This window comes from Pan paniscus, chromosome X (assembly GCF_029289425.2).
Source record: "Pan paniscus chromosome X, NHGRI_mPanPan1-v2.0_pri, whole genome shotgun sequence".
Lineage (NCBI taxonomy): Eukaryota > Metazoa > Chordata > Mammalia > Primates > Hominidae > Pan > Pan paniscus.
The window spans coordinates 154,959,265-154,979,051 of NC_073272.2; the positions used below are offsets into that span (position 1 = coordinate 154,959,265).

At 39.6% G+C, this 19,787-nt stretch overlaps 1 protein-coding gene across 1 annotated transcript in view; it reads right to left on the minus strand.

Moving 5' to 3' along the window:
• F8 (coagulation factor VIII) overlaps positions 1-19,787 on the minus strand; it is a 185,434-nt gene that overhangs the window by 144,120 nt on the left and 21,527 nt on the right. Inside the window, exons 2-6 of the mRNA XM_003809957.4 lie at positions 18,037-18,158; positions 15,563-15,685; positions 11,532-11,744; positions 5,836-5,904; positions 3,279-3,395 (exon numbers count right to left, since the gene is read on the minus strand). Of these exons, the coding sequence (XP_003810005.2) occupies positions 3,279-3,395; positions 5,836-5,904; positions 11,532-11,744; positions 15,563-15,685; positions 18,037-18,158 (644 nt within the window). The remainder of the gene's footprint in view (positions 1-3,278; positions 3,396-5,835; positions 5,905-11,531; positions 11,745-15,562; positions 15,686-18,036; positions 18,159-19,787) is intronic.

Here is a 19,787-nt window from a genome sequence, read left to right on the forward strand (position 1 = left end):
TTTGTTCATTTGTTGAGGCCGTCTTTCTTAGGCTATTCTTATTCTTTGCAGATGTGCATCCCTGTCTACACATTGAAGAATTAGGTATTTATTCTCATGTTCACAGTCTGGGTTTGTTTGTGACTGCTCTATTTCAGTGAGCTCGTTTAGAAATTGAGTGGGGCTGAGTGTGGTGGCTCATACTTGTAATCTAGCACTTTAGGAGGCTGAGGCTGGAGGATTGCTTTAGGTCAGGAGTTCGAGACCCAGCCTGAGCAACATAGCAATACCCCAATCTCCCCCCCCCCAACAAAACCCGAAAATTTAGCCAATAGTGGCACACACCTGTAGTCCCACTCTGGAGGCTGAGGTGGGAAGACCGCGTGAGCCCAGCCAGGAGTTCAAGACTGCAGTAATCTATGATCGCACCACTGCACTCCAACCTAGGCAACAGAGACCATATCAAAAAGAAAGTGAAAGGACTGGCTGTTGTATTTCCTTTTAGCACGAGAGGGCGCCCTGAGCCCAGGTTAGACGCAAGTCTCATGCTGGCTCTGCTACTAATTAGTGGAGATCCACAGAGGGCACCCAGGCCATACGGGAGAGTATTCCGGTGTAAAAACCGTGGGTCCATGGTGACTTTCCGCCTGTGGTACTGCAGTGGCTTGCGGGTGGGGTCTCAGTCATAAAGAACCAATCCCCTTTATGTGCAACTATGGTTTTACTCGTCTTTGCAGTCCAAAAGGGCTTCACAGTCTTGCTCATGGGTTCGGGTTTTCTTAACTCTTCTGAAGGTAATTTCACGCATCGAGTTGTTACCTTGATGTTTCTGTGAGGAGATTATTGCTGAAGAGTCCTATTCCACCACTTTGCTCCACTCAGCATGCACTACTTAATCACAAGCAGGAGATGAAGGCCCGGAAAGAAGACAATAGAAGCCCAAACCCCTCTCCTCAACCTTTATCTAGTAGACCACAGTGTCCTTATAATTCAGCAGTCAGCACCTTTTCTTATAAACGCCAGATGGAAGAGATGCATATATAAGGAAGGGTATGTGGGAAGGGGCATGGGGGGGGAGGTTCCACTCTCCAGGAACCTCCATGCGTTCAGCTACTCAGAAGCTCCTGATGGGCAATTCTAATATGAATATTTATCTCTTTTAATTCTTATCATTTTTCTATCATTTCTTGATGTTAAAATCTGCTTTAAAATACACAGTTGACTCTTGAACAATACAGGTTTGAACTGCATGAGTCCACTTATATGCAGTTTTTTTTCAATAAATATAGTGAGATTTTTTTTTGAAATTTATGACAATTTGAAAAAACTGTCAGATGGACCACATAGGGTAAAAATATCAAAAAAATTAAGAAAAAGTTAGGTATGTTATGAATGCAAAAAATATATGGAGATGGCCGGATGCAGTGGCTCACACTTATAATCCCAGCACTTTGGGAGGCCAAGGCGGGCAGATCACGAGGTCAGGAGTTCAAGACGGGCCTGGCAAACATGGTGAAACCCCATCTCTACTAAAACTACAAAAATTAGGTGGGCGTGGTGGCACATGCCTGTAATCCCAGCTACTTGGGAGGCTGGGGCAGGAGAATCGCTTGAACCCAAGAGGGGGAAGTTGCAGTGAGCTCAGATTGTGCCACTGCACTCCAGCCTGGGTGACAGAACAAGACTCCGTCTCAAAAAAAATATATATATACTTTGGGAGGCCAAGGCGGGTGGATCACGAGGTCAGGAGATCGAGACCATCCTGGCTAACACAGTGAAACCCCGTCTCTACTAAAAATACAAAAAATTAGCCAGTCGAGGTGGCGGGCGCCTGTAGTCCCAGCTACTCGGGAGGCTGAGGCAGGAGAATGGCGTGAACCCCGGGGGGCAGAGCCTGCAGTGAGCTGAGATCGCGCCACTGCACTCCAGCCTGGGCGACAGCAAGACTCCGTCTCAAAAAAAAAAAAAAATATATATATATATGTATACACACATATATACATATACATGTTGATACTAGACTATTTTATCATTTATTACCATAAAATATACAAAAATCTATTATAAAAAGTTGAAATTTATAAAAACTTACATACTTACAACCATACATGGCACCATTCCCAGTTGGGACAAATGTAAACAAACGTAAAGATCCAGTATTAAATCGTAACTGCATAAAATTAACGGTAGTAGCCATCTCCTATTGTTACTGTGCTGAGCTCAAGTGCTGGGATTACAGGTGTTCCAGTAAGTGGTCAGAGCCCTGCCTGTCCCAAGTGGGTGAGGTCCCAAAGGGATTATCATAGCAGTGTTGGAAGGCCAGCTAGTGATTCATGCCAAGGTGACCTGTAGGATAAACCTGCTACAGCATGGTGCTGCTGCATGGCCATTCTGAATTTGCATGTCTTTGGCCAAATTATAGAGCAGAATTTCCAGGGCTGGGGATGGTAGTCCTTCCTCCCTCATTTGTCTCTGCCTGTACTCTGGGATATTTCTGCCTTCAGACAGTCATGATGTTTTCTGTGGGTTAAGGCAAGGACAAATCTCCCCCCAGGGAACCCAAGAAGGTGGAGAAGCTGGTTGAACACCTCAATGTCACTTTTTCCAGTGTAGAAACCATGAGTTGAGGGGAGATTTTCCATACACTTGGTGCTGGGCAGAATAGGAGGAAGGAGAGTCATGGATGTGGAAGTCGGATTCTCAAAGTTTTTTCACTTCTCTGTGGCTCCGGGAACTGTCTCATCCTCACATGTGAGCTCTGGGTTGTTGTTGGTGTAGATATTGGTGCTGTATGTTTGGTTTTGGTTTTCTGTGAGAGGGAGTAAAGCCAGCCTGCCTCTATGCCCCTATTTTAAAACTGGAAGGCATCTTATTGTTACTTTATTGATGCAGTATCTTCTTGAATCTTTATGAAAATAGTAGTAAGAGCTTCCGATGAGTTCTGTTCTGAGTCATAGCTTTTTTTATTCTGGGATTATTATTTTCTTTGTTCATCTTTGCATATCCCTTCCATATTTTAGGTTCTTTTTAAATGTCTGTTCATCCTTGGTTGCCCACTCACATTTAAGAAAAGGAAAGAAAAATCTGACTGTGGGCTGTATGTACATGGGTAAGCCTTCATTTTCAGGTGACCAAAAGAGGAATTGCCTACTATACATTAAGATCCCCAGAGGCCAGAGATCTTCAAGTATTCAGTGGGCTATATCCTCTGAGATGCCGAGCTGTTTGTGAACTGAAGTACAGAACTCTGGTGCTGAATTTGGAAGACCCTGAGGATTGTTGAGCAGGTGTGTACATACCTGGCAGAGACCTGTTTACATAACCATTGACTGTGTGCATTTTAGGCCAGGCCCGAGCAGATGCAGCATCCCTATCCTGCATCAAGGAGTTCTTTGTTTCTGAGTGCCAACTTTTCCCTGATGAGAGAGAAGGCAAAGATAGAGTCAGCTAAGCATGTGTCTCATGAATGACTGCCTCCCCTTTCTCCTTCCCTGCTCCCAGTGTGCTCACACCTTAAGCATTTTTGTCAGCAAAGTAGGCACACAGCACTTATCCTCTCAAAGTCAGTGTGAGGGAGGGAGAAGATAATTATGTAAAGGCAGACATCTCTTGCTCAAACTGATTTTCTCTCCCTCCATTTGTCCATGACAATAAGTGGGAATGGATAATAATAGAAGACAGAATATTGGTTAGCTTGAGGCATCAGGATTCAATTCTTTTTATTAGCTGAATTATTTAAAAGAAAGCTTATGAAAATCATCCTAGGGGCCGGGCGCGGTGGCTCACACCTGTAATCGTAGCACTTTGGGAGGCTGAGGCAGGTGGATCACTTCAGGTCAGGCGTTTGAGAGTAGCCTGGCCAACATGGTGAAACCCTATCCCTACTAAAAATACACAAATTAGGCGGGCATGGTGGCATGTGCCTGTAATCTCAGCTACTCAGGAGGCTGAGGCAGGAGAATCACTTGAACCTGGGAGGTGGACGTTGCAGTGAGCCAAGATTGTGCCACTGCACTCCAACCTGGGCAACAGAGTGAGACTCGATCTCAAAAAAAAAAAAAGGAAAGAAAAAAGAAAACTGTCCTAGGAAAGAGGCTGTCTGTCAGTCCCTGTCTCCGTTATAATTGCTTCATCCCAGCTTATATTTATGAAACCCCAGGAACCTGAAAGCTCCCTAACACTGTCTCTGAAATTGATAAGGGCTGAAGCACTGGAAATACTATTGAACAGTGACTCCCTGGAGTTACCCCTTTGTGTGAAGGACTGGTAGCTAGTGCTAAAACTTTATGAGGCAGCCATTCATTTGTTCATTCATTCAAACACATATTTATTGAGCACTACTGATTGTAGACACTGATGATAGAGAGGAAGATACAGCCTCTGCTTTCAAGATGCTTACACTCTAGCTGGAATAGTCAGAGAAGCTGATAATTATAATAAAGAGTAAAGAGTGATATAATAAAGATGAGAGTAGGGTGTTACAGGGAGCAGAGAGGAGAAGAAACTTCACTTTGCTTGAAGGGAAAAAGATATGAGATCAAAGAAGATAAATATTAAATAAAGTAGAAAATACTGATATAGTATGATAAGGAATAAGCTCAAGATGCTGTGGAAATATAAGCAGGCATCTAATCCAGACTAGAGGTCATCCTGGGAGAAGGAATTAAGGAAGGGGATAACTGAAGTAAGTCAGACTTAAAGAAAAAGGAGAAGCTTACTTAGTGTAAAGAGGGAGACAGATTTTTCCAGGCAGAGGGAACTGCATATGCAGAGGTCTCATGCAAGAAAAAGCATTACATATTTGGGTGCCATGGAAGATAAGGCAGGAAATGGAACACAACAAGGCTGGAAATGTCACCAGAGAATAGATAATGCATTTTGCACTTTACCTTGAAATTGAATTATTTTATTTGTTTTGTTGTTTGAGATAGGGTCTGGCTTTATCACCCAGGCTGGAGTGCAGTGGCGCAATCACAGCTCACTGCAACCTTCACCTCCTGGGCTCAAGTGATCCTCCCACCTCAGCCTCCCAAGTAGCTGGAGTACAGGTACCCGCCACCATGACCGGCTGATTTTTTAATTCTTTTGTAGAGATGTGGTTTCGCCCTGTTGCCCAGGCTGGTCTCAAACTCCTGGGCTCAAGCAATCTGCCCACCTCAGCCTCCTAAAGTGCTGGGATTACAGGCATGAGCCACCGAAACTGGCAAACTGAAGTATTGTAGAGGCTAGAGTGACAAGATCGGATACTCACTTCAGTAAGCTTCCTTTGAGAGTTATGAGACAGATCATGAGGGCCTCAATTAAGAAGATGGCAATGTAAATTGATAAGGGAGCAGGAAGAATATTATGTTATTGTTATTGATTACATAGTGATTACATTAGGAGGAGGAGGAGGAGGCGGAGGTACTAACACTATTGAGGGCCTACTCTATGCCACACAGAGCTCTAGGTTACTTAAGTGAAATCACTCAGCACTCACAACAATCTTATGAAAAATGTACTATTATTTCCATTTAGGAAACCGAGACACAGAGAGGTTAAATAACTTGCCAAAGGTTGTGCACTTAATAATAGATGAAGATAAGAGAAAGTATTTAGAAAGTAGAGCCCAAAGTATTTGTTGACAGTCTTAATGAGGGGGATGAGGCCAGTCCGTTATCCAGCTCCTCTATCTTCTTACCTCATAGCTGCCAGTGGAACTGAGGTTACGTTTTGTTTTCTTGGAATTCATTTTTAACCCCATCTCCTTCATTCCTGAACAGTAATGTAATTTATGATCTTTCTATAATCACCTCCTCTTAATAGTAGCAGAGGATTTCTTTCAGGAATCCAAAATTCAGATTAAGACTCACTAACCTTCATCAAATACAGCAAAAAGTAGTATAAATTTGTGCAAGGTCTGTGTCTTTTCCTTGGCCAGACTCCCTGAAAAAGAAGTGAGAACATTTATCTTCTATTTAAAAAATCTCATTGTAGGAAATTGTCACTAGGAGGAGACAGTTCTTCATCAGTTACTTGACAGTAAGAACAAATGTAGTCTTCTGTCTCTTGATAACTTGGCTTTGATGTCAGGTCTCCTATAGCAGTGTTTCTAAAACTATCTGGAGCAAAGAATTTTTTTATTTCAACTTTGATGAAGACCACTACTTGTGTAAAATATGATAAAAATGAATTACTAAAGAAAAAAATTAAAAACACTTACAAAATACAAGCCCTCACACACTGTGTGATAATAGTGAAATTATAGATAATTTCTGTTACTCTTGTAACTTTTTATACTTCTGCAATTGTAAATTAAAAGTTTTGAGTAAAATAGCAATTGTCCATATTAAACATCTACACTCATGATTGTTTTTCAATAGCCCACAGTGCTTCTAATTATACTCACATTTTAAATAAATACCGTGTATATCGATAGCTGAAGTTTTTAATGCAACAAACTAGCTTGTTTCATGCTTTAACTGTTGAGCTTGTTGGCTATCTTTCTTAGAATTATATATTTTTTTAATTTGACTGGAAACTTTTGTTTACAGGCTTATTTTGAGTAGAAAGATTTTTGTTTATGACATTTTGCCGTTCTTTCTCTCTCTCGCACCCTTAATGCTTAGAAATAAAAATTAGCTTGGACTAAGAAAGCAACAGTACGTGTGCTGCTACTCATCAGGCTGGGATAAGAGACATAGATAAAGCTAACTGCAGAGTTAACAACACCATTTCTCCCAAGGACACATTGCCACTGTATAAACTCACTGAATGCCAACTATTTGCTTTGATTATCTCTTGCTTTCTTACTCAATTGAGTTGTTTGTTCTCTGAATTCACAGCCTGCCAGAAATGTTTGAACTAATAGCAACAAGAATGAAACATCTCATTCTTTCCTAGGTCATCTAAATTACTTTGACACAGAGAAGCAGCTCAATTTAAAGCTCAAGCTTCAGGTAAGGGGTGCCTTGACTTAACCTTTCATGTCTATGTTAACTTTTTAGAACACTTCACAGTCTAGACCTCATGGTTATTTCTTTACACACAACTCTACTTTGCTTCATTTAAATATCACCTAACCTCCACCCTTCCCCAAAATTCTTTACTAACTCTATACAGTATTTCCCTTTGTTTAGGGAGGTGTCCACAGTCTCTTGTTGCCATGAGCCAATAAATCTGACTTTGTCGAACTATAGTGATCTTTGCTGTCCCTTGTGATCATTGGTTGATTAAGCAAAGGATGTGTTCACTATTCTCTATCTAGCAAATCATACCCTAGAATGGAATTTTGGAGATACTGGCCAATGGAAACCTTGGGGATATTGCAGATTCCCCCACTGAACCAAGAAAACTTAGTTCAGTTCCTATTCTAGGACTGGGTTTGCTTTCCCCTCTTCTAGGACCCTGAGTTTCCACAAAGCCATGGCCCTAAACAAAGAGTGAGCAGCAGCCGTGCTCAGCTCTCTTTCAAGTGAAGAAGAGCCCAACTCTATGATATGGGCTCTCAGTCCCTCTGGTGGGGAGCACTATTTATCCTTGTCATCCTGACTCCTTGGCTACCGCAGCTGGCTTCCTGACCCAGATCTCAGTTGGCCTGTAATTTCCACCCCTTTTACTACTCACAGTTCCTGTCCTGCTTCTGGTCCACAAATATTTATCTTCTTTTTCAGCTGACCATGCCTATTCGATTTTCTCTATTTACGGTTTACCTATCTTTGTTGTTGGTTTTCAGCGAGGTTGGCGTTGAGGTGGAGGATGGAAAAATGGCTAAGTATGAAGACCCTGTGCCATCTTTACCAGAAGTACTGGATTAAAAACTTTAGAGACACATTTAAAATACGTATAAAGCTGTCTTAAAACATTCTAATTACTTTTATATAAATTTTCAATTATAGTGAAATTGACTTTTTCTTTTGGTGTATAGGTCTATAACTTTTAACAAAGATATAAGCTCATGAAACCCCATCATCGTCAAGATACAGATCCATTTCAATATCCAAAAAGAACTCCCTCCTGCTATCCCTCTATAGTGTACATCTAATTTCATAAGAAACTGCCAGAGACTGTTTCTCTACCAAGCAGCAAAACTGCCATTCTGTTTTCCAGAATGGCTATACCATTGTGCATTGTGAGACTTTCTGTTGCTCTGAATTCTTGACAGGATTCTTGGCAATTTTATATTATTATTTTAGCTATTCTAATAGATACATCACTGTTGATTGAATTTGCATTTCCCTAATGGTTAATGATGTTGAACATCTTTTCATATGTTTGTCCATATAACTCTTGCTTTATAAAAGACACCATTAAAAGAATGAAAAAACAAACTATAGAGTGGGAGAAAATATTTGCCAATCACATAACTGGCAAGGGATTTATATCCAAAATGAATTTCATACTCAGGCTTAAGTTCCATCCCCAAGCTATCTCATTATATATGTGCAAATATTCCAGTATCTGAAATCTGAAACGTTCTTGGTTCCAAGCATTTCAGGTAAGGGATACTCAATCAGTATTTTGCATGCAGATATTCACCTGTTTCAGCACTGTTTATTGAAGACACTATTCTTTCCCCTATTGAATGGTTTTGGCACTCCTGGCAAAAATCAATGTTGTGATTACAGATTTGTACTACTTCAACTTTCTTCATATTCATGTTTGCATCATATATCCTTTTCCATCTTTATGCTGGTAACCTACCTATATCATTTTTTTGAAATGAGTTTCTTGTAAACAACATATAATTGGTTCAAGCTTTTATATCCAGTATGCTAATCTCTGTTTTTAATTGGTGTGTTTTAGCCATTTGCACTTAATATAAGTATTGATATGTTTAGATTTAAGCCTATCATTTTATTATTATTTTACTCCTTCTTCTCTCTGATTTTCATCTCTCCTTACTTGCCTTCTTTTGAGTTATTTGAACATTTTTGATATACCATTGTAATTAGTTTATTGTGACTTTTTACTATGTCTCTTGGTATAATTTTTTATTGGTTGCTCTAGGGATTACAAAATACATACTTAACCTTTCACTATCATCTACTTAGAGTCAACATTTTACCATTTGAATTGGAATGAAGTTGAATGGACCATAAAGTTTTCCTTACCCTCCTCTTGTTATGCTATGATTCTTTTATGTATTGTATCTACCATACATTAAAAAACCTATCTCACAATGTTCTATCTTTGCTTTCAGCCATCAGACATGTTTTAAGGAATTCTGTGGGCGTTAGTTTCAGATGAAAGTATGATTTCTCATATATGAGTTCAGTTTCATAGTCATAATTAATGAGAAAGTGCCAAAACCACAGTGTGTTATTTATGGGACGTAATGGAACATGTTGAAGACTGTGAAACTGAGATTTCCCCTCAAGCACCAGACTGGCCACTGCGTTGGACTCAATGGCACTGCAAGGGGTTTAAAACAGATCTGACACTGAAACTACATACCTGGATGTGTAGGTTGGGGGTGAATCCAGGAGTTAATGCACAACTTTATGGGTTTACTTTCCTGGGATCTTTTCTCTCTGTCATGTATAAACTTTCCAGTTCTGTGAGCTCCCTTTTTTGGTTTTCTAACCAGAAGCTTCCAATTTCCACAACTACATCATAGCTAAGGTCAAGCAATGGAAGGGGAAAGACAGAGAGAAAGTAATGTGCTTTTCCCCCAATGTCTTAGATCTGTAGCTGTACTGAATGAAGAATAATGTTCCCCTCCCTAAGTTTTTACTCCGGCAGGTTTCTGTTGCCAGCCACTGTCATTGCCACAGGCAACCTGGGACTGAAGCTTGAGAGAATGGTGGAAAAGAGGACAAAAACCCTAGGGGATTTCCCCTCCCACGCTCTCTGAGCATTTAGAGTTACCTTTCTCACTCCTTGAAACCCCAGAGGGTTTGTCCTGGAGCTCTCTTTGCAACATAGTACTCACTTCGAAGTCTCCAGTTATGTTTTAATTCAGGTTAAGGAATACTAGAGTGGGGAAAAAGGTATACTCCCCCACAAGTTTGGTAATACTTTCAATTCTAGTGTCTTTTCTCTATACACTTGTTCTATTTGCTTTTTAGAAATTTTTAAATATCTGGGCTTTGCATTTTGTCAAGGTTTTATAGTTAAGTTCAATAGGAAATAAAGGGTGGAGTGTGTTTATCCATTTCACCTGGAACTAGAACCTCTGTAGACTCTTTAGTTCAACTCTGTGTCAAAGAATCATTTGGGTTTTTAACTTATTTCTTTATATGTCATATGTAAACACTAATGTTTTGATGATCTCATTGTTCCATTAGCCTTTACATCCCATAAATAATACACTGTGGTTTTGGCACTTTCTCATTAACTATGACTATGAAACTGAACTCAGTATATGAGAAATCATACTTACATCTGAAACTATTATAAACTACAAACCTTCCTCATCTTCTCCACTCCCCGCTCCCATCTTTTTTTTGAATCACATTCATCATCACCATTCAGAAAGAGTATGGTGATTCCTGTTAATAAATTCTTTGCCTATTCCCCATCAAAAGGTGGAGTCTCCCTTTATAGACTGGTCTTATTGATGCATTCTAACTAATAGAATGTAGGTTATGTGAGTGATTTCCAAGGTTACATTAGAAATCGTGAAACAGCTTCTAATGGGCTATCTCAGGACCATATAAGAAGTCTGGCTACCCTGTAAAACCCATGTGACAGAGACCATGTGGAGAGTACCATCAAGCCAAGGTCAAAGACATGTGAATAGAGTCACCTTTGGGATGATTTCAGCTCTAGCCACTGTTTGACTACAGCCTCATGAGACACACTTAGATAGGCCACCAAGTCAAAACACTGACAAATTCCATGAGACTCACAGAAACCATGAGAGATAATAAGTGACTGTTGTTGTTTTAAGCCACTAAATTGTGGAGTTATGCAGTAAAAGATAACTGGAACAAGGAAAAGGTACAGTGAAGCTGATTTCACCATAAAAAATAGGATAAAAACAAATTATGCAAAATTTACTTCCCTAATTTAATTTATGCTAAGGTATAAATTAAAAACAGGTTTGATTAGAATTATTTTAGAATATATTAATTCAATCCAAATTAATTAATTTTCAGTAACATATAAATAAATGCTGACTTTTCTTAGATTTTTATATACTTTTGGTTTACAGATGACAAACTAACCACCTGAACCAGTCTATATGCCATTGATCACACCCTTGGATGTGTTTACCTCCATGAAGTTTTCAAGGAACCTAGCTCAAAGTTTGCAAAAGGCAGAGGACAGTAGAAATCACTACTGATAAAACCCACAGATTTGAAGAGGAAAATAGCAATGCTTTGAGGAGAGAGATTTAATTCTGGAACTCAGCTCCTCCTGATCCCAGCTTAGAGTTTATTGTGGTTATATAGAATGCATATCTGCTTCTCTCAGAAACTGGATTATTCTCCTTTCCATGAGCATGATGCTAGAGTAAAAAAGCCTCTTTCAGGTGAAGGAACACAAATGCTAACTGTTATAGATAGATTCAGTTGTTTGCACTTCTCTGCTTATTTCATCTCAATCCTATGCTTTCATACACTTACCTTCTCTACATACTAGTAGGGCTCCAATGAGGCCTGAATTCAAGTCTTTGACCAGGTCCACATGAGAAAGATATGAGTAGGTAAGGCACAGTGGGTCAGAGGCCATTGGACCATTCTCTTTCAGGACCTGCCAGACATATGTATGGCTTCCACCAGGAAAGACTTTATCATCTTCTTTCTCCCTTTGACTGGTCTGATCATCATATTCAGCTCCTATAGCAGGAAGAAATAAAATTGTCCTTTCTATATCCACTGTACACTCAAAGAAACATGTCAAGTTTATTGTCACCAATAGGTTCTACATAAGAAACGGACTTTCTGCATCTTTGTTGTTGTTGTTGTTGTTTTGAGACGGAGTCTCACTCTGTTGCCCAGGCTGGATCTCGGCTCACAGCAACGTCCGCCTCCCAGGTTCAAGTGATTTTCCTGCCTCAGACTCCCCAGCAGCTGGGATTACAGGCACATGCCACCATGCCCGGCTAATTTTGTATTTTTAGTAGAGATGGGGTTTCATCATGTTGGTCAGGATGGTCTTAAACTCCTGACCTCGTGATCCACCCGCCTCAGCCTCCCAAAGTGCTGGGATTACAGGTGCGAACCACCACACCCGGCCTACTTTCTGCATCTTAACTTGAAAAACTAACAAGCAGCAGCCACAAATGGGGAGAAGCTTCATATACTCCAGAGGATCTTGAGATCACTAACCCTAGCATGAGCAGTAAAAACTAGGTTCTGGTTGATATCTCCACATTCTGTTAAATAATAAATTGCTTCCATTATTGCATCTTTTTGCCTAATTCAATTCAACAACAAATACACTTTGTCACAGACTCTTTGGTAGGCACTAGTGAGGGTCAGGGAACAGTAAGAGAGAGATTTAAGAAAATTTCTTAAACTTTGTTCTTTCCTAGTGGTACAACACTATGTTTGGTGGGGGACATAGACATATAAAGATATAATTATAATACCATGTGGAAATATTCACCTATTTATTCACAAATATTTATTGAGTTCTTATTCTTTACCAGACTCAGCTACAAGCTGAAAATATAAAGATCAAGATAGAAGTCTCTATGCCCTTGGAGCGAGCAACACAGTGGATAAAAAAAGTAAACAAGCTTCCTACTCTTCAGTAATGCTTGATGAAGGAGGTGGAATTTGAGATGAATCTTGAAAGACAGATATATTTGTGTTCTTTTTCATGTGTTTAATATAAAGAATTTAATATTTTTGTGAGTGGATGTTAGAAAATTATTCTTAGAATTGCACTGCTACTTTCACTTTTTTCTTTCAACACACTTTTTATGATGATGCATTTTAATGTACATTACAAATTTCATGATAGTCCACTCCTATATACTTTAGAAGTCATCTTTAAAAAAAAATTGCCCACATAAACAAAATGACACTAGCACACCTGATCCAGTTAATATCACCTAATATCAATGCAATATTCAAATTTTCTTAATTGCCTCAAAGGCATCCTTTGTAGCTAGTTGGTCCAAATCAGAATCCAACCTAAGACTGCAGATTGCATCTGGTTGTTTAGGCCCATAGTCTCTTTTAGTATGGAGTAGTCCCTTTTTTTCTGACACTCATTTGGTGAAAGAAATTTGGCTTGTAGTCCTGTAGAATATCCCATGCTATTGAATATGCCTAAGTTCTGATTAGATTCAAGTTAAATAAGTTTTTTGGCTAAAATATATCAAAGATGATGCTGAATCCCTCATCTTGTGCCATATCAGGGGCAGATAATATCTGGCCATCCCATCCTTAGTGACACTAAAACTGACCTGTGGATTAGCCTGATACCTCCATTCTAAAGTTAACATTTCCACTTACAATCAGAAAAAAATCACTGGGATATTATTTTGGCGCCATACAAATGTCAAATTCCACATCAGGAATTCACCTAATGATTGTAACATCAGCTTGGATGTGTTTGAAGCCAATCCTAGACAGGATATCATTTCATTTATGAGTATTACAATATGTATCTCTATTATATAAGTGTTGTTTTTAATGTGATCATTATTTTTTCAATGATCAATTACTTTGAACTTTGACAATGAGAGCCTTTTCCTGCCAGCCCCATGGAGGAGTACAGACTGTATGTAAAATGCTTAATTTTGTAAAATAAATTAAGCAAAGATGACAAAATGTTAAGATTTGGCAAAGTGAGGTGATGGGCACATGTTTGTTTGTTATATTATTTTCTGTATCTATCTTTGTTTGAAATATTTCATTAGGAAAAAAATACCCTTTTTCCCAAGGCTCACGTTGTGGTGGGGGCAGGGGCGGCAGCACATGTTGGAGGTTCAATGAGAGGCTAACAATGTGTGAAACATTATAGCTGTCTTGGGGAGAGGGAGAGTAAATGGATTAGGGGAAATGTAGCAGTAGAATGGCTAGGCAATGCTGAAGGCCCACCTGAGGTGAGATACCATTCAGTGTGATTGCGTGATTTTTATTTCAGCTATGTCCATCCCTTTGGTTGTTGGTAGAATAGGTGGAGAACAGATTTAACCAAGGTAAGTGACCCAGCCCAGAAAGATTTGAGTCTCTTCCTCTCCAGGAATGGGTTGAACCTAGTTTTCCTTGGACAGAAGAACTTGGCCAAATCTGAGATGAGCCACTGCATCAGGAGCAGCAACTTCAACATATGCTAAACATTTCACTGTTCAATAGAAATATAATGCAAACCACATATGTAATTTTAAATTTTCTGGTAGTCACATTAAGAAAAGTAAAAAGAAACAGGTGAAATTATTTTAATAATGTATTTCGTTTAACCTAGTATATCCAAATATAAGCATTTCAACTTGTACTTATAAACAATGAATGAGATATTTTTAGTCTTTTTTGTACTTAACCTTTGAAATCTGGTGTATATTTTACAGTATGTCTCAAGTAGGACTCACCACATTTCAAGTGCCTGATAGCTCATGGCTACCATTTGAACTGTGCAGTATAGACTCTATGGTTGGTGTCCCCTCATTGGATAAGATGTGGCCATTTGGGGGTCCCAAAAGGTGTTACCTTTTCTGATGGGTTTAACTTGAGCTGGATTTTAAAATATTATCCCCATAATTGTGATTTTAAAGCTCTTATCTCTCCCTGATGTCAGCAGAAAAGAAAAAGATAAAATTGCATTGGCCACTCGTTTCTCCACCAATTTTTGGAAAATTTCCCCAATGTTGAACTACGATTACATGTAACTCTTTAAGATATAGCCAAGCCGAGACCCTCCAGATTTGCCATGGCTTCCTGTCTCTGATTATACAGCTACATGTTTAGGGTAGGATCAGTGGTATAGAAGGAGCAGATAAAGGTAGATTGTCCTGCCTTTGCACCATGCCTGCAAAGAGCTAGGCAACTAAGAAAAGGACAAGACCAACACCCCCTTAAGACTCCTATAAGATCCATGGCCCACATGATATACATGAAGCAGTAGAATCTTGATTTTATTATATTTGGGCTCCATCCCCTAAGTATAGGATTACCTGGTAATAATAGGTCCTTTTTCTCATAAATTTCAAAATGCTAGTGCAAGTACTCTCATTGGCCTAGCTTGGGTAAGGTGCCCATCTCTGGACCAATCAACTGTGGCCAAGGAGGTGGGATACCCGTGTCAACTGCTCACTCCTAGATCAACTGCTATGGCTAGGGAGGCATGGGCTTTAAGAAAATGGCAGGTTCTGTTTGAAGTATATTCAGAAAAGCAATTCCTAGGGGGTACACAGGTGAGAAATGTTTAATTTTAGGAAGAAAAAATGACTGGTGTCCACTACACCCTCATTCTTGTATTGAGTATCTACTATAGGGTAGGCAATATGTTATATGCTAAGGACACAGCAATAAATAAGATGGATTTCCCTATCTTGAGATATTTATAATCTAGTAAATGTTAAGAAACACACATAATGTTCAGTTAGGACCTTAAAAGAGTTGTAACGCCACCATTACAAAGCACACACATCTCACTGTTCTATTCATAGAATGACAGGACAATAGGAGGGTATTTGACTCACCCTCAGAAGCTTTCCAGTAGGATACACCAACAGCATGAAGACTGACAGGATGGGAAGCCATGTTCTTAAGTGTAATGACCACTGTATCATAAACCTCAGCCTGGATGGTAGGACCTAGCAGACCTGTAAGAATGAGATGTCCACCAAAGGTCACTTGGGGATAGTACTCCAGAAAACCTGTTATTCCAAAAGTTAGAGTCAAGGTCACAGTGGAGAAGCATGCCCCTGTAATTACTGACAAAAAGTAGTATTTGCTTGCTGCCAACATCAGCCCAACCTTATGGTTGCTCTGAGGCAAGATTTCTGGCAATCATTCAATTCATTCATTCATTCATGCATTCATTCATTCATTCATTCAACTAGAGTTCCTACTATATTCTAGGAACTGTCTTATGCACTGGAGGTGCAGTAGCAAACAAGACAGATAATGGAGATCATATTCTCAAGACATTAAGCACATAAAGAAATAAATAAGAAAATTTCAAGTTGTTATAAATATAAAAGATAGTGGTCTGCTAGAAAGTGATGAGGCAGGAGGTAGAGGATACTTTCAGTGTAGTAGTCAGGAAGGGCCTCTCTGAGGAGGTGACATTTGAGTAGAGATCTGACTAATGAAAAAGAAGCAAGATTTTCAAAGATCTAGTGGAAGAGCATTGAAAACAGATAAAACAAATGCAAACGTCCAGAGGCAGAAATAAGCTTGGTATAGTCAAGTAAAGTGTGGCTGAAGCACAGTGAATCAGCAGAGGAGTAACAGAAAATATGGTCAAAAAGGAAACATAACATGTAGGACCTTGTAGGCCACAGGAATTTGGATGAATTTGGATTTTACAAGAAGTAAAATAAGAAGACTTGGAACTTGTTTTGGAGGAACAGTCAACAGGACTTGCTCATAAATATGATGTGGAGATAGAAAAAAAGAGAGGAGTCAAAGAAAACTCCTATGATTTTGGCTTGTGCAACTGGGTTGTTAGTCAGGCCATGACAGAAAATCAAGAGGAAAATTAAGAGCTCTGTTTTATGAATACACTAAGTATAAAATGCCTATAAACAGTCTGTTGAATGAACTGGATTGAGTGGGATAAAAACATAAAATAGCCTTACTTCTCTTAGACCACTGCTTTTAATTACATTATGTGAGATCTCCCTTTTATTGCACTTTGGTTGATCCCAAATCTTTTCCAGTAACCTTCAGGTATTAACCAACAGTATCACTCTTAGGTTCTAACAAGTCCAGTCCAGTCTAATACCGAATTTTTGATGTCTTCTGCAATTGCAAGTTCCCTTCCTTCTCCAGCTACATTCTGACAGCCCCACCTTCCTCTCCTAATCTTCCTCCCCAACTCACCTTTGTGTCTCTGGACCTGCCAAGGTAGGAGCAAGTGGAAAGGAGGGGGGAGGGTAAAAAAAAATAGGCACAATGACAAAGTCTTTCTTGGAAGGAGCAGTGATAATGTGGCATTAGTACTCCCTAGTTGTGACACATACCAAAATTCTGCCTTTCTTTCTTAGGGAACTTATGAGTTATTTGGAGACCTCTCCCTGCCAACAAGGAGACACCCCACTGTTCCTGATCTTGGCATGGGATATACCTTCTCCAGCTGGTCACTTGTATCTCTCCTCTCAGATTCTGCTTCTGGCAGTACAACCCATACAGGCTTTTTCTATTGGGGTTATCTAATCCTGGCAGGAAGACCTCTCAGGCAGAGTCTTTGTAAGACAAGTCCCATTCAGTGACCTTCCTGGCCTTACACCTAACAATGGTAGTGCAGTTAGCTCCCACTATTGCCCACTCCCCCTGCTATTCCATCAGGAGAAGTCCTTTTGGCCTCTGACCTTGAAAATTTATCCAGATAAAAACCAGGCAGTGGTCAGTGTCTCCCAAGTTCCATAGGTACCTTGTCCAGTCTTCGAAGTGGTTCTCCTGAAGCCTCCTTCATTATACCTTGACATGAGGGACAGGCCTCCCACCCCCCATGGGGTAAGCAACACATAAAACACCGAAGAGGCTCTCCAAATAAATATTCAAATCTAAAGTCTTCCATAAGTTCCTAGCCTTTTTTTATACAAGGTTGGAGGTGAGTCAGGGCCTAAGGGTTGCAGAACCAATTTTGGACTACTACCTGAACAAGTTCTAAATCGATAGGCTGATATCTCTCTTTAGAATAAGGGGATACTTCCCACCTATAATTCTCAGCAACAATTCTAAGACAGAAAATGTCCTGTCATAACATGTTGTTACATACTTTATTTGACATCTCAGTGGAGGTAAGCAGTTGGCATAGACCAAGCAGAGGAAGACGGCCCAGCAAAAAGACAGAAAATGCAGTCAGTGTATTTCCCTATAGGCAGCAGTTAGGGAAACATTCTCTTTGGCAGCTGCGCTTTTTAACTGCAACCTCAAGATTGGGGAATCTGTGATAGAAAATAAGATACCCAATTTCATAATTAGCATTCAACATTGTTTTCATTACCCATCCAGGGTGGCCTTGGCTTAGCGATGTTGAAAAGGTGATCCGTGAATTCTACAAACACAGTCTTTTTGTACACGACTGAGGTGTTGAATGGAAAAGATTTTGGCACTCTAGGAGGAAATCTGCGTGAAGAAAGGAAAAAGTCGTTTATTTTGGTGGACACTTCAAAAAGCAGCTGGAAGTAATGCTTCCATACTACTCTTTTCTACTATTAGCAAGGAGGCAAATTTGAAGTTGTATATAAATCCCTAACATCCATTAAACCGAAACACTGTTTTCACAACTCAACTGATACATTAGGTGCCATATGATAAGAATCATAAAATCAATAACCATACACTGCATCAGCCAAAAATCCTTTGCCAAAGCAATAGCTACTGCATCCTTCAATTTCATCTCTAAAACAGACTATAACTTTCATCTAAGTACCTTGTGTTCAAATTTTGTCAGTATGTACCTAAAATTATACTTCCATCCTTAGGGATACCAGGAATATCACAGAGAAAATTACCTTTCAGCAGACTATGTATATTGAAACCTACTAGTGCCAGAAGCTGTAATTCAGAATCAGTCCTACATTAATGTTCATTCTTGTCTCCACTCAGATACTCCCAATTACTCATTTATTCATGAACCAGCTACTGAATCAGAAATTATATAATTACTTATATAAATGTTCCCAAAATGTTATTATTTGCCTCCATTGTCAAAGCCCATTTAAGCAAAGGCTGGTTCCCAACTTTTCCTCTCTCCCTGCATGACAGTTTAGCATGTCTGGGGGCCTCCTCACGCCAAATAATCAAAAGGACCAATGTGAATCTTGGTGAATAAGGGACACTGGCCCCAAGTGAATTGGTAGAAATTACAAAGTGGTTGAAGGTGACTATCTCCACTCACTAGTTTCATGTGCTGATGAGTTTTGCACACCATGGAGCAGTTCTGCAGCTTTCTCTATGCCATAAAGAGCCTCTCTTCCTGACTTTTATGCTTCTGGACATCTAACTTTTATCTCCCATCAGATTTTACCAGTTGGTATCATTTCAACAAGCCAAAGGCACAACACATGGGCATTTGGGTAATTAAGGCTTAGTTGGAGAAAGCAAGGCTCCTGCCCTGGAAAAAAGCTTTCATGTGTAGATCTAAAATTGAGCATTTGCCCTCCACAGATGTACATCGATTCACTTATGAACCGTATACTACATGCCACTTTGCCATAACAAAACACATCAGACATAAACATGGAAAAGGAGAGATTTTTAAAGACATACACTTAGATGTGAAGCAGTTGTTCGAGTCTCATGTCTTATTGACTCTCAGGGACTTTTGAAAAGTGGTAGATGTGAAAGATGGAGAACAGCACAAATAAATGCTCGGTATGGCGGACCACTGAAAAAAGAACCCCAAATATCATCCAGTGAGACACTCCCTCCATTGTCATAAATGATGGCAATAATGATAAAGTGAGGGAAAGGAGAGGCAGCTTCTGATTGTAAGTATTCGTATGCTTGGAGTAAAAGCCACACCATGCCTCAGATTACCAGGATGTGGAATGAATAAGAAGGGGTCTGGGCATTTATCACTTGTTTATTTCTTTCTCAGTCTTGTGGTGAAATAACAAAAGTCTCATTGTTCCTTTCAGGAGCAGCCACACTGGAGAATCATTCATTCTTGTAAGAAATTTTGCTTTTCCTTTAGTCAGAATGCTGAGATAGAGAAGGAAAATGCAATCTAAAAATGGTGAAAATGGCTAA